This window comes from Ascaphus truei, chromosome 17, assembly GCF_040206685.1.
Source record: "Ascaphus truei isolate aAscTru1 chromosome 17, aAscTru1.hap1, whole genome shotgun sequence".
NCBI lineage: Eukaryota > Metazoa > Chordata > Amphibia > Anura > Ascaphidae > Ascaphus > Ascaphus truei.
This window is the reverse complement of record NC_134499.1, coordinates 9,374,628-9,388,371: the sequence shown is the minus strand read 5'-3', so window position 1 is coordinate 9,388,371 and position 13,744 is coordinate 9,374,628. Positions and strand designations below refer to the sequence as shown.

Here is a 13,744-nt window from a genome sequence, read left to right as displayed (position 1 = left end):
TTGTATAGTTCTGTGTAATATTTAGTAAATTCTGCTGCTATTTTGCTTTCACTATATTGAATTTCTCCAGACCTACTCTTGATCGCCGTTATCTGGGATCTTTTTTGTATCCCTCTTAATTTACTGGCTAATAGTCTGTCAGCTTTGTTCCCTTTGTCATAATATTGTTGATTGGTCCATTTGAGGGCCTTTTCAACGTCTTCCAGCTGGGTTTGTCTAAGTTTTGCTCTAGCTTCTATTAATGTTTTGTATACTTTTTTTGATGGATTTGCTTTATGAGCTTGCTCTATTACTTTTATGTTATCTGTGAGTTCTTTAATTAGCGTTTGGCGGGCTTTTTTCCTGTGGGATGCGATGGAAATAAATTTCCCTCTGATAGTTGCCTTATGGGCTTCCCATAGGATTGCTGGAGAGGAGACTGTTCCCACGTTGAGGGAGAAATAGTCCTTAAGTGAGGATCTTATCTCTCTCTCAATCTCTGGGTGATTAAGTAGTGAATCATTCAGTCTCCATGCATAGGTTGTTGTTTTTTCAAAGGGGATTGACAGTGTCAGGGTGATCGGGGCATGGTCTGACCATGTGATTGAGCCAATGTCTGATTCTATGGCTGCCGCCAACACATTTTTGGTGGTCAAAAAGTGGTCTATTCGAGAGTAAGTCTGGTGAGGCGCTGAGTAAAAAGTATAGTCCCTCTGGCCCTGATGTTGGTTCTCCAAATGTCCACTAACGAGAATTCGCTCATGATGTCCCTAAACCTTTTCCCTTTGATCTGGGAGTGGGTTGTACGGGAGGGGCCCACTGTGGTTGATCTGTCCTCGGAGGGGTTTAAGACCATGTTTAGGTCTCCTCCCACTATTATCGATGACAGATATCCCGGGTCAACGCCCTCGAGAACAGTTTGTAGGAATTCTGTTTGGTTCTCGTTTGGGGCGTACACATTGATTAGAACGATTGCTGAGCCCGCAAGGGAGCCATATACCATTAGAAATCTACCCTCTGGGTCCGCCGTTGTTTTGACATGATTAAATGGGGTGCCTTGTCTGATCAGGATAGCCACACCCCTTTTCTTGCTACTAAATGATGCAAAAAAGCACATTGGGAAGAATTTTTTGAATACATTTGGGGGGTCTTGTGATGTGAAGTGGGTCTCCTGCAAGAATATAATGTCTCCCCCTGATTTTTTCATGTCCATGAAAGCTAGCCTTCTTTTTCGGTTATTCTGTAGTCCTTTAACGTTCAAGGAACGGATTTTTATTGGGGCCTTAGTGGCCATTGTTGGCTTCTAGTTGTTCGGGGTCTTGGGTCCCTCCTTTCCCACTAGGGGAGACCTTGTTTTTATATTCTAAAGACCCTGTATGATTGAGGTCGCCTATTGGGCTGGGCCTCCTTCTAGGGGGGGTGTGCTGGGTTTGCCTTTGGGGAGGGGGAGAGGGGTGGAGAGGAGGGGGAGGGGGGGTAAAGATCTGCTGGGACAGGACCAGCAGGTGGAGAAAAGATAGAAGTAGGGCCAGTTTTGGTCCCTGAAATGGTTTCGCCTGGTCTTTGGACGACCGGCGTTTGGGCTTGGGCGCCCTTCGGGGTGTGTCTGGATCCGACGGTTGGGTCGCAACAGAGGTGGGCCAGACCCTGAGCTACTGTTGTATGGCTCCTTTCCCATTCGTCACCTTTATTCAATTTTAGAACCCCGCCAATTATTATATTTGCTGGTAACTAGATGGGGGGAGGGGGGGGAGGGGGACACAGGGGGGTGGGGGGTGGGGGAAGCATTATATGGCTGTCTAGGGGGGGGGGGGCTGGTGGGGGGAAGGATGTAAGCACGGAAGAGAAGGGGGGGGTAGGGAGGGGGGGTGAGGGGGAGGGAGGGGAAGGGAGGGTGTGAGGGGAGGGAGGGGGAGGGAGGGGGGGGTGAGGGGGAGGGAGGGGGGGGGTGGGAGGGAGGGAGGGAAAAGGGAGGGGGAGGGAGGAGGGAAAAGGGATGGGGGGGGAGTCTATGGTGTTAGTTTTATTAAGTACCTGTTACATGAGCAGTCATATATCGTATATCCAGGGTATCATCACATTTTTGTCTAGGAGAGACACTCCCCTAGTGGATCTTACATTTTTGGCATAATATAACATAATTTAACTTATCATAACATAACTCAACAACATTTCGCATAACATTGCATCATCTAGTGCTAGATAACATTCTAGACCAGTTTGAAGCAGACTTTAACATTGTCCTGATGTTTTGTTTTGCCTCACCGCCTTGTGTAAACAGAGTGTATTTTATATGTTAGCTCTTTTTCTAGGTTGTGTACTATGTGCTCTTTGGGTGGGGGGTTGTAGTTGTGTCTAAGTGTGTGGTGGAGGGAAGTTCTCTTAGTCTGTCCTAGGGGTGGCTGGGCGCTTCTTAGAGGTAGGGAGAGGGGGGGGGGTCGAGGGGATGGCCGGTAGTGTGCCGGGGGTGGTGTGAGGGAAGGGGGTCTCCATGTGGGGGCGGAGGGAGGGGGGGAAGGGGGGGGAGAGGTAGGACTTTAGGGGGGGAAAGGGGGGAGAGGGGGGAAGGGTAGGGGGGAAGGGGGGGAGGGATGGGGAGGGGGGGGAGGGGGGGAGAGGAGGGGGGGAAAGCATTATATGGCTGTCTAGGGGGGGGTTGGTGGGGTGAAGGATGTAAGCACGGAAGGGAAGGGAGGGGAAGGGAGGGGGGGTGAGGGGGAGGGAGGGGGGGGTGAGGGGGAGGGAGGGGAAGGGAAGGGGAGGGGGGGGAGGGGGAGGGAGGGGGGGTGGGAGGGAGGGAAAAGGGAGGGGGGGTGGGAGGGAGGGAAAAGGGAGGGGGGGGGAGTCTATGGTGTTAGTTTTGTTAAGTACCTGTTACATGAGCAGTCATATATCGTATATCCAGGGTATCATCACATTTTTGTCTAGGAGAGAGATTCCCCTAGTGGATCTCACATTTTTGGCATAATATAACATAATTTAACTTATCCTAACATAACTCAACAACATTTCACACAACAAAGCATCATCTAGTGCTAGATAACGTTCTAGACCAGTTTGAAGCCGGTTTTAACATTGTCCTGATGTTTTGTTTTGCCTCACCGTCTTGTGTAAACAGAGTGTATTTTATATGTTAGCTCTTTTTCTAGGTTGTGTACTATGTGCTCTTTGGGTGTGGGGTTGTAGTTGTGTCTAAGTGTGTGGTGGGGGAAGTTCTCTTAGTCTGTCCTAGGGGTGGCTGGGTGTTTCTTAGAGGTAGGGAGAGGGGGGTCGATGGGATGGCCGGTAGTGTGCCGGGGTGGTGTGAGGGAAGGGGGTCTCCGTGTGGGGGCGGAGGGAGGGGGGGGAAGGGGGGGGGGGGAGAGGCAGGACTATAGGGAGGGGAGGGGGGAGGGGGGGGAGAGGGGGGAGGGGGGAGGGGGAGGGGGGGAGGGGGAGGGGGAGAGAGGGAGAGAGGGGGAGAGGGGGGGGAGGGGGGGAGGGGGAGGGGGGGAGGGGGGGGAGAGGGGGAGAGGGGGGGAGGGGGGGGACAGTCTAGCTATGTTGTGTTGGTGATGTTTGTTTTATATTTGTGTATCTGACTCTGTCGCGTGATCGCTGTATATGGTGTTTGTTCCTTGCTAAGCGCAGCCTTTGTGTGTATGCTTCGGTGGGTGGCTTAGCAGTTCCTTTAGCCCGAGGCCATCGATGCTTATTTTTGCCTCTGCTTGTCAGCCTTTCCCTCAGCCCACATATCATGCGTTAGTCTTAGGGTCACCGGTCCTTATGGCTAAGCGAGTGGGCGGGGTGGCAATTTCAAACTTAATTGTCCCGGCTCGGTGTCTCTTCTCTGTCAGGCCTCCCCCGGCTGTGGGGCACCAGGCCGTGAGTATGGGTATCGCCCGAGGGGAAAGCGCGGGGGCACCCGGGGAGGGGAGAGGGGGGGGGGGGTCCGCTCTTCTCAGCAGAACCAGTCCACAGAGATCCCCGACCCCATCTCCCAGCCGCAAGGCCAGACCAAGGGTCTTCCAGGTCGCGGGGCTGGGCCACCCGCTAACATCCAGCCAGTGAGGCGTAGCCTCCGTGCGTCGCCCCCCCTCAACTCGCTGCGTGACCCCCCCCCCCAACCCGTCCGGCACCGTCAATCTCTCCAGGGATTTTTTAGGGATTACTCACGGTTGCTGGAGCAGTTCGACCTGGGCTCGGGAGATCATAAGGCCGGTAAGGTCCGGCTCTCCACCTCCAGGGACCCCACACGGGGAGGGTCGGGGGCCAAAAGAAGCCGAAAGGCCGTAGGTAGCCAACAAGAGGACGGGGGACATGGCGAGAAAGAGGGAGAAAAAAAAAGAAAAAAAAAAGGGAAGGGGGGGGGGGGCGGCGCCCCCCCCCCCCTCCCCTCCACCGCAGAATGCTGGTCCCTCCATCTCCCATCGATCGGGAGCCCTGTCTCACTTTTCAGGTAAGTGAAGTGGGTGTTGCAAGCGGTTGTGAAGATTTGAGAGCGGTGCTGTTCCCTCGTCAGCTGTCTCTCCTCTCCCGGTGTGTCGGTGTAGTCATCTCCGGCAGTGCTCGTCCTCTCCCTTCAGTGCTGGTAAGGTGGGGTCTTTGTGTCATTCTTGGGGATGGTGCCTTTGTATGTGCTGAGAGTGATGATTATTAGTTTTAAGTGTATATAATTGCAGGTTATGTTTTAATTAACGACAAATTGAAAATTGATTGTCACGGTGCGTTCTCTGATAAATAATACAAAGATAAAAAGTAGGCAGGTGCACCAGCTGTCCAAAAAATATTCACTTTATTATATCAAAAAGTAATACTTTCCATTCCCCATTCTACAGCATCATATTGACTAATTGCTGAATAATATACATTGCAGAGTCCTGTCTGGTCCATCTTTTCCCACCCCCCTCCCTCCTCATCCTCCCACTCCCCCCCACCCCCCTCATTCTCTTACTCTCCCACTCAATGAGGTGGAGAGGGGAAGACCTGCCTTGGAGTAGTGGCAGAGGGTCGGACTGCTGGGGGTGCTCCTCCCTGGCCTTCCCGCTCCCCTCCCACCACCGTCCTCTGCCGCGCTGCTCCGCTCCAGTACCACTGCCCACTGTCCTCCGCTCCCCCCGCCCCAGGCAACCTTCTAAGGCTAAGGCCCCGGTAACTCAGCTGCAATGTGCGCCCGCGAGATTGGCGGCGCGTGCAGCCGATTACCTGGTCTGCAGGGAGCTGCAGGAAGAGAGACCAGGGGGGCGTGGCGGGGGAGTGACGGGGGCGCGGCCATGACGTCACCCGGCAGGTTCGCCCTCATTGGCTGAACCGCCGGGGGGCGTGCCTAGCCGCTCGACGCGAGTCCTGCTCACAATTCTATTGAGAGCAGGAGCAGCTCGCGCCTCAGCGCTGCGGCCCCCCCTCGCAGCGGGCCTTGCGCCATTGAGGGGAGGGCTCTCCTGCGTGCAGCGTCCGCTGTGGCGGACGCTGTAGTAGGCAGCGGGGTCAAGCCCTTAGTTGCCTAGTGGCTGCTCCGGCCCTGCCCCTACGCGTTTCACTTTTCACTGGGAATTCTGTTACTGTAAATAGTTCACAATGCATGCAAAATATCTAGATAGAGCGCAACGCTTTGATTTCAAATGACACATTTTTGACAAGACAAAAAGGTAAAATTCCGGAGGTTATTACACTTTATTCCTGATTTAAACAAACTTTATAAAGAATCAGCACATTAAATCACTTTTTAGACAAAGGTGCGTATTCTGTAAGCTCCGGAATCGCTGATTCACGCGGTGTACAACGGGGCTTTCCGTGCAGACCGCGCGGATCTTTGCTTTTGGAGCTTTTAGAATAAGCCCCGAAATATGTTTGGCAACAGTTACTTAACATTATTAGAAGCAAACAAAGCATTTTGATTTTTGCGGGGATACTGTACATTTGGACAGGTGTGTGAAGCAGTTAGATGAGTTTGGTTCTTTAATATTAAAGAGGCAGTCCCTGCAGCACATTAATATATGCAGTCGTTGATTACCTTTATTAAAAACTAATTATTTAAGCTGCCCATTGATTCGTTCTCCTGTGATCAATCAGCAAAGGTCCTGCTTCCCTGGGTTCACTAAATGGCTGCCTTTCAGTTTCAATCTATCTTTCAGTGTAACTCAGCAGCTACAATGTATCCTTCTATTACTAAGGCTGCTGCGGCCAGGGTGACCCTGATCGGGCCCCCACGCTCACGCTGGCCGCGATGAAACACGTTGCAGCAATGTGTGTGGCCAGCGTGAGCGAGCGCCTGCGCATGCTCGGCGCTTAGCTGCTTGCCGAAGCAAGCAAAATTGAATTTGCCTCTCGCTGGCGCGTTAAGTGAGCGGCTCGCCCAATGAGGGCGAACCAGCGCCATGAAGTCATGGCCGCGCGCACACGTAGCCGGCCACAAATCTCCCAGCTGAGCAGTGAGCGTGACGTCACCGCACACAAGAGCCAGCGCGCTCGCTCCCTGCCTGGCCGCAGCCTAAGGTACCGTTAGCTATTGTTACAGCTTGCAGCTCAGACTGCTGGGAACATTGGCAACAAATGATCACAAACAAGAAAGTGTTACAAAGATCTTGCACTGCTGGGGAAATGTGCTATAGAAATCAAAGGAGGATCACTCAGTGTATTAAAACGCATTAAAAATGGCATTAAGATTTGAATTGAAAAAAAAAATTGAGGAAGTATTATCTAATACTACAGAACTGATTTACTTTAAAAATAACACGTCAGATATTGCTTGGATTGCTCCTTTATAGGTGGAGAACAGCAGTATATTGGTAACGAAGAAGCTTTAGTTCAACTGAGAAAGAAGTGTGGTTTCATGGCTGGGTTTGTTCTGAGTGGGTTTGTTCTGAGTGGGTTTGTTTTGGCTGGGTTTGTTCTGGCTGGGTTTGTTCTGGCTGGGTTTGTTCTGGCTGGGTTTGTTCTGAGTGGGTTTGTTTTGGCTGGGTTTGTTCTGAGTGGGTTTGTTCTGGCTGGGTTTGTTCTGAGTGGGTTTGTTCTGGCTGGGTTTGTTCTGGCTGGGTTTGTTCTGGCTGGGTTTGTTTTGGCTGGGTTTGTTCTGAGTGGGTTTGTTCTGGCTGGGTTTGTTCTGAGTGGGTTTGTTCTGAGTGGGTTTGTTCTGGCTGGGTTTGTTCTGGCTGGGTTTGTTTTGGCTGGGTTTGTTCTGGCTGTAATTGCTCCAGCAGACCCATTTCAACGTCCTTCTTTAGCGCGACGGGAGATGCAAACAGCTTTATCACATCGTCCTTGTGCTGCCGTTTAAGTTCTGACAATATTTCCAGCATGGCTCTGTTAGTAGCATTTAATCTGCTCAGACTGGGCGCAACCATTGCCTCTACATGTTTCACTCTTATCTCCATCGCCGCCCTTTCTAGAACTGTCTCCACGTCCTGCAGCATCAGAGCTTCGTACTCATCGCTCTTCCTGCTTGCTATGAATGTGTTTGCACATTTGCACTTTGGCCAAAAGAAAGACAACACAATGCACGCGGTGAGCGCACAAAGGCCAGCGATCTGTATGGAGGAAGAGGAAGCGATTAATGCCGTTATTAATTCCCAGGTTGCCCTCATGGTATTCCTAAAACAATATTTAAAAAAAAGTCAGCATGGGATGGGGAGAGGGAAAGAGAGGGTTGAGGGAAGGGGGAGGGAAAGAGAGGGCGGAGAGGGAAAGAGGGTGGAGGGGAGGGAGAAAGAGAGGATGGAGAGGAGGGAGAGGGGAAGAGAGGGTGGAGGGGAGGGTGGAGGGGAGAGTGGAGGGGAGGGAGAAAGAAAGGATGGAAGGGAGGGAGAGGGGAAGAGAGGGTGGAGGGGAGAGATAGGGGAAGAGGGGGTGGAGAGGGAGAGGGGAAGAGAGGATGGAGAGGGAAAGAGGGTGGAGGCGAGGGAGAGGGGAAGAGGGTGAAGGGGAGGGAGAGGGGAAGAGAGTGGAGGGAGAGGGTGGAGGGGAGGGAGAGGGTGGAGGGGAGGGAGAGGGTGGAGGGGAGGAAGAGGGTGGAGAGGAGGGAGAAAGAGAGGATGGAGGGAAGGGAGAGGGGAAGAGAGGGTGGAGGGGAGGGATAGGGGAAGAGGGGGTGGAGGGAAGGGTGAGGGAACGAGAAGATGGAGGGGGCAGAGGGAAAGAGGGTGGGGGAGAGGGAAAGATAGGGTGGATGGGGAGCAGGGAAAGCAAGGGTGGGGGATGTATGAAAGCAAGGAAGGGAAAGAGGATGGACAGTAGTAACAGGGATAGAGAGGGTGGATGGGAAGAGGGCAGAGGGAGTCAGGGAAAGAGTGTTGGGGGGCAAAGGTGGGTGCAGGGGACAGAGAGAGAGTGTGGAGAGGGGGAGCAAAAGAGAGGGAAAGAGGGTGGAGGGGGTGACAGGGAAAGAGGGTGAAGGGGGGAGATAGAGAGGGTGGAGGAGGGGATTGGGAAAGAGGGTGGAGGGGGAGAGGGAAAGAGAGAGTGGAGAGGGAAAGAGAATGGGCAGAGGGAAAGAGAGGGGGAGAGGGAAAGAGAGGATGGAGGGGGCAGAGGGAAAGAGAGGGTGGAGGGGGGAGGGGGAAAGAGAGGGGGCAGAGGGAAAGAGAGGGTGGAGGGGGGAGAGGAAAAGAGAGGGAGAAGGGGGGCAGGGAAAGAGTTTAGGGCGTGTGGAGGATGGGGAGAGGGAAAGAGTGTAGGGAGGGTGGAGGATGGGGTGAGGGAGTGAGAGGGTGGAGGATGGAGATGGGAGGAGAGGGTGGAGGGAAAGAGACGATGGAGGGAGGAAAGAGAGGGTAACATGAGGGGAAGTGGGGGTGGAGGGGAGAGGGAAAGAGTGTAGAGAGGGGGGAGCAAAAGGGAGGGAGAGAATGTGGAGGATGAGAGAGGGGGAGGGAAAGAGGATGGAGAGTAGTAAGGGGATAGAATGGGTGGATGGAAGTCAGGGAAAGAGAAAGTGGGGGGAGGCAAAGATAGGGTGTGGGGGAGGGTAAGAGAGTGGAGAGGAATCAAAAGAGAGGGAAAGAGGGCGGAGAGGAAAAGAGAGGGTGGAGGAGGGTGGGAGAAGGAAATAGAAAGTGGTGGGGGGGGAAGAGGGTGGGGTGGCAGAGAGCAGAGAGATTAAAAAAAAGAATACATAAATAAAATAAATAAATGTAATAATTGGCCCCAATAACAAACCCCATTAGATTTGATTACTAGCATTGTGCTCATTCTTATCCATATGTCTCTTGGTTATTTCAAGTTTTAAATGACAAAAGGAAGTAAAGAACTGCTGCGGAAATCTTTTTATCCTGCTAATGTTAAACTGCCCATATAAAGGTGTACCTCCCCCTGTATAAAGGTGCACCTCCCCCGTATAAAGGTGCACCTCCCATCCGTATAAAGGTGTACCTCGCCCCATATAAAGGTGTACCTCCCCCCGTATAAAGGTGTACCTCGCCCCATATAAAGGTGTACCTCCCCCCGTATAAAGGTGCACCTCCCATCCGTATAAAGGTGTACCTCCCCCAAATAAAGGTGTACCTCCCCCCATATAAAAGGTGCACCTCCCCCCGTATAAAGGTGCACCTCCCATCCGTATAAAGGTGTACCTCCCCAATATAAAGGCGCACCTCCCCCCTTATAAAGGTGCACCCCCCCATATAACAACCTTCTTTGAAATTGATCTGCAGAAAAGCAGATTACCAGTCTCCTTTTCATCCCCCCCCCCCCCCCCCCAGCCATTTGTAACGTTAATATTTATTTTAAAAGGCACCACGCCTGCTGCAGAAAATGTCCACACGGCCGTGTCTCATTTTCTCCTCTCTGCCAGGCAGCACAGAGCTGTTCCTATGCAGAGACTCACAAACAGTACTCTCAATTCTCTCATTTTGTTTCCTGAATATAAAGTAGAACAGGACGTTTGTAACGAAAACAAAAACAAGTAGTGGAACTGGAGGTCTGTAAAAAAAACACACCTAACCTTCGACAAATCTGCTGCCCATACCACGAAGACGTTCTGCCCGACGCGCCATCCAGCGCCAGAGCACGCACTTCCTCCGGAGTACAGCACGCTTCTTGTATGATACCTTTCATGCACTAAGGGTGGGCAGATTCACTTGTGTTTTGGTTTAAAAAGTCTTAGTTGTAAAATGATGGCAAAAAAACACAACTTTTTGGGGGTCAAACTTATTTTTTGGACTTTTTGCAGAAGTTTGCGGGTTTAAAAATTCATTAAAAAAGGGACGTGAAAACAATGCCAATAATAAAACTAAATTAGAGAATGAGCCGTTCTCTGGGTTTGGTCCGGATTGTGTTTGGCTTCGAACATTCACTTTTTATCAATCCAAGCAATATACTACGTTTAAAAAAAAAAAAAAGTAAATTAGTTTGGTATTATTAGATACTTGTAACTGTACCTATTTTTAATTTAACATTGAATTTAATGCCCATTTTAATGAGTTTTAATACACTGAGCATCCTTTGATTTCTACAGCAGGTTTATCCCAACTCCCCAGCAGTTCAAGATCTTTGTAACACTTTCCTGTTTGTGATCATTTGTTGCAAATGTTCCCAGCAGTTTGAGCTGCAAACTGTAACAATAGATAACATTACCTTAGTAATATAAGGATACACTGTAGCTGCTGAGTTACACTGACTGAAGGATTGATTGTAACAGAAATGTAGCCATTTAGTGAACCCCGGGAAGCAGGATCTTTACTGATGGATCACAGGAGAACGAAACGATCGGCAACTTAGGTAATTAGTTTTCAATAAAGGTAATCAAAGGCGGCGTATATTAAAACAAAACCATATATATTTTTTACATTTTCAGATGCTTGGATTGTCTCTTTTTTAAAAAATTTAAACGACCCAATTCAGCATTTGAATTGAATTGAATGCCGAATCCATGTAGATCAGATTTGAAACCCGCAACGGTCCCCATCCTTATACCCTTGACTATAGCTCTGGGAATAAAGGTATATCTCTTACCTGGCATATCTGCTTGAAATAAAGGTTTGTGTGGTATGGAACAGGTAGAAAGCTCACAAAACAGGCGAGGTACCTCCCGTCGTCTAATAAAATGAGGAGCCAGAGTAAAGGAGCCTTACCAACTTTTATCACCAAGAACATGAAGTAACTGCAGGAGCAGCGTGTTCTGGGGCAATCAGTCGCCGACCTCTGAATAAACATCAAACCCAAAAAGATAAGGATTACGATTGGCAGAATGAAAAAGGCCAAGCTGTATAATATCCCCACGGTGCTGTGACGAGGACATTCAAATTCTGTTTGCATTAGTGCCTCCAATCCAAGGAGCAGCAGAGCCAGGACAGAGGTTCCAATGATATTAAAATGAGACAGTACAAAGTCAGGGCATTTTATGGGCCCTAACATTGTTGTCACTGGGGTGTTTAAAGGAAAGCTGTCTCCTAGTTTCTCCCGCTGGGAAAGGATGTTAGAAGTGGCAGGCTATGGCAGGCTATGGCAGGCTGTGGCAGGCTATGGCAGGCTATGGCAGGCTATGGCAGGCTATGGCAGGCTGTGAGGCTATGGCAGGCTGTGGCAGGCTATGGCAGGCTGTGAGGCTATGGCAGGCTGTGGCAGGCTATGGCAGGCTGTGAGGCTATGGCAGGCTGTGGCAGGCTATGGCAGGCTGTGAGGCTATGGCAGGCTGTGGCAGGCTATGGCAGGCTGTGAGGCTATGGCAGGCTGTGGCAGGCTGTGGCAGGCTGTGGCAGGCTGTGGCAGGCTGTGGCAGGCTATGGCAGGCTGTGGCAGGCTGTGGCAGGCTGTGGCAGGCTGTGAGGCTATGGCAGGCTGTGGCAGGCTGTGGCAGGCTGTGGCAGGCTATGGCAGGCTATGGCAGGCTGTGGCAGGCTGTGAGGCTATGGCAGGCTATGGCAGGCTATGGCAGGCTGTGGCAGGCTATGGCAGGCTGTGGCAGGCTATGGCAGGCTGTGGCAGGCTATGGCAGGCTGTGGCAGGCTATGGCAGGCTGTGGCAGGCTGTGGCAGGCTGTGAGGCTGAGGCAGGCTGTGAGGCTATGGCAGGCTGTGGCAGGAACGTGAACACAATTGTTGTCTCTGCGGATCACATCCTGTATAAAATGCTGAAACTGAAACTAAACCTGTGGCGTACTACTCTGCCGCTGAAGGGGAGAGGTCACTTTGTACCCCTTGGAATAAAGGCAAGATGCCGGCAAACGTTAATTACTTACTATAGTAAGACGCGCGTAACGTCTACTCCGATCAGTGAGATACTACAAACGTAAGCCGGAAAATACAATCATTCCTAATAGGTGGAAACAGCACCAGCCATATAGATATATATGTGACGGGAGGGGGTAACCAGGCTATATAATAAAGGTCTAGCCCGTTCTGGTTACCCCTGCTCCGTGTATAAGGGTCCAAGAGAGTTAGCTCCTGGGCCCAGTAACCCTATATTACGGCATTATACTGTCTGTAATAATAAACCCCTTTTTTGTGTTTTTCCCTTTCTGGGCATGCAATCAAGCAGGGATTGCTAGGGGATGAGTTTCAGGGGGGCGTGAGGGGGGGGGGGTTGCGGAGGAACTGTTGACAGAATGTGCCTGGGAGGTTGGGGTCCAGAGTTGCCAGTTCCCCAATAAATGTACCCGGGAATCATGCCTAATTCTCGGATACATGCAGGCACATTGTCCCGGTAATAACTCCCCATGAAAACATAAGCGCGACTCACCACTCGGGCACCCTGCTTCAGCACAGCCCAGAAAGGTGAATGAGGCACAGGGATAAATATGTATTCCTGTAGCTGAGGGAATTCCTAGGTTAAGGGGGGTACCCCAGCTAGTGCCAAGGTAACCCACAACCAGTATAGGGTTTGTGGGTGCCCAACCCTATATAAGGTTGTGGGGGGGGGGGGGAGATTCAGAGTCCAAACGGAGTCACAGGGAAAGTGTGTGAGGAAATAAGGCAGAAATAAAGAGACATTTTTTCCCTTTTTGTTCCCTGTACCCCAAGACTCCTCCGGGACGCCCCTTGTTCTGCCAGGCCTAGTGGAACCTGCCCAGCGGGTGGCTGGGGGGTATGTGGCAAGCTTGCGCATGCCCCTAACCTGTTTCGAATTTCCCGCTGACCCGAATTTTCTAGCCGGTTTGGCTCTGATTGGCTGCTTGGGAAAATTCCCACGCGCTGATTGGCTGTCCGATCTGCTTCTATTTTGTGAATGAAGCAGAGAATACTATAAGAAGCTGCGAGCCAATCAGATGGTGTGCTTGTGATGGTGAAGGGGTTAACCAGGCTCATCAATAAAGGTTAAGCCCACTTGGTTAACCCTGACCCGTGTGTTGGGATCCTAGAGTGTCAGCTCTGGGACCCAGATGTCAAAAATGTATTACTGAGAATGTATACCAATTTTGCGACATTAAAAATGTATGTGTCATTTGCCTTTACTGAGGTGCTGGGATCGGGAGATTTCTAGGCTGTAAGTTTCAGGGTGGGTTTGTCGGAGAAAGTCTTTACAGAATGTGTCTATGTATCGGGGTTCCAGAGTTATGGGATACCCCAAAAGTTGTATCCGGTAATTGAGTGAGTTCTCGGATACAACCATGCACATTACTCCGCCAAACTCTGACTCTGAAAGCGCTATTACGACTCACTGCCAGGATCCCTGCTGCAGCATCATCCAGACAGGGTAAATGGGTATGAAGGGGTTAAACTATATCTGCAGCTATACACGGAGTCCCTAGTGTAGCAGGGGTTCCCCAGTATAGCAGAGGTACCCAGATACATGCCCAGGTACCCTGAACCTAGTGTAGGGGTTCAGGGGATGCTCCAGCTAAGTGATAAAGCTG

General features: G+C 51.0%; 2 protein-coding genes across 4 annotated transcripts in view; both read right to left on the bottom strand.

Moving 5' to 3' along the window:
• The window catches only part of APOLD1 (apolipoprotein L domain containing 1), a 46,023-nt gene extending 41,712 nt beyond the window's left edge, over window positions 1-4,311 (bottom strand). The window contains exon 1 of the mRNA XM_075575062.1: window positions 4,135-4,311. The gene's annotated coding sequence lies outside the window, so the exon portion shown is untranslated. The remainder of the gene's footprint in view (window positions 1-4,134) is intronic.
• A 60-nt stretch (window positions 4,312-4,371) lies between these two features.
• Window positions 4,372-12,000, bottom strand: LOC142467899 (uncharacterized). Of its 3 annotated transcripts, XM_075573860.1 has the most exons (3): window positions 10,906-11,998; window positions 9,896-10,011; window positions 5,608-7,484 (listed from the first exon to the last, which is right to left on the bottom strand). In XM_075573860.1, the coding sequence occupies exons 1-3, from the start codon at window positions 10,910-10,912 to the stop codon at window positions 6,789-6,791; spliced, it is 819 nt and encodes a 272-aa protein (XP_075429975.1). In that variant the 5' UTR covers window positions 10,913-11,998; the 3' UTR covers window positions 5,608-6,788. The 3 variants fall into 3 exon arrangements, 2 of the variants coding, with proteins under 2 accessions (XP_075429975.1, XP_075429974.1); XR_012788518.1 differs by lacking the exons at window positions 5,608-7,484; window positions 9,896-10,011 and adding an exon at window positions 4,372-4,598 and having other exon boundaries at window positions 10,906-12,000; XM_075573859.1 differs by lacking the exon at window positions 9,896-10,011 and having other exon boundaries at window positions 10,906-11,995.
• Between the last annotated feature and the right edge of the window lie 1,744 nt (window positions 12,001-13,744).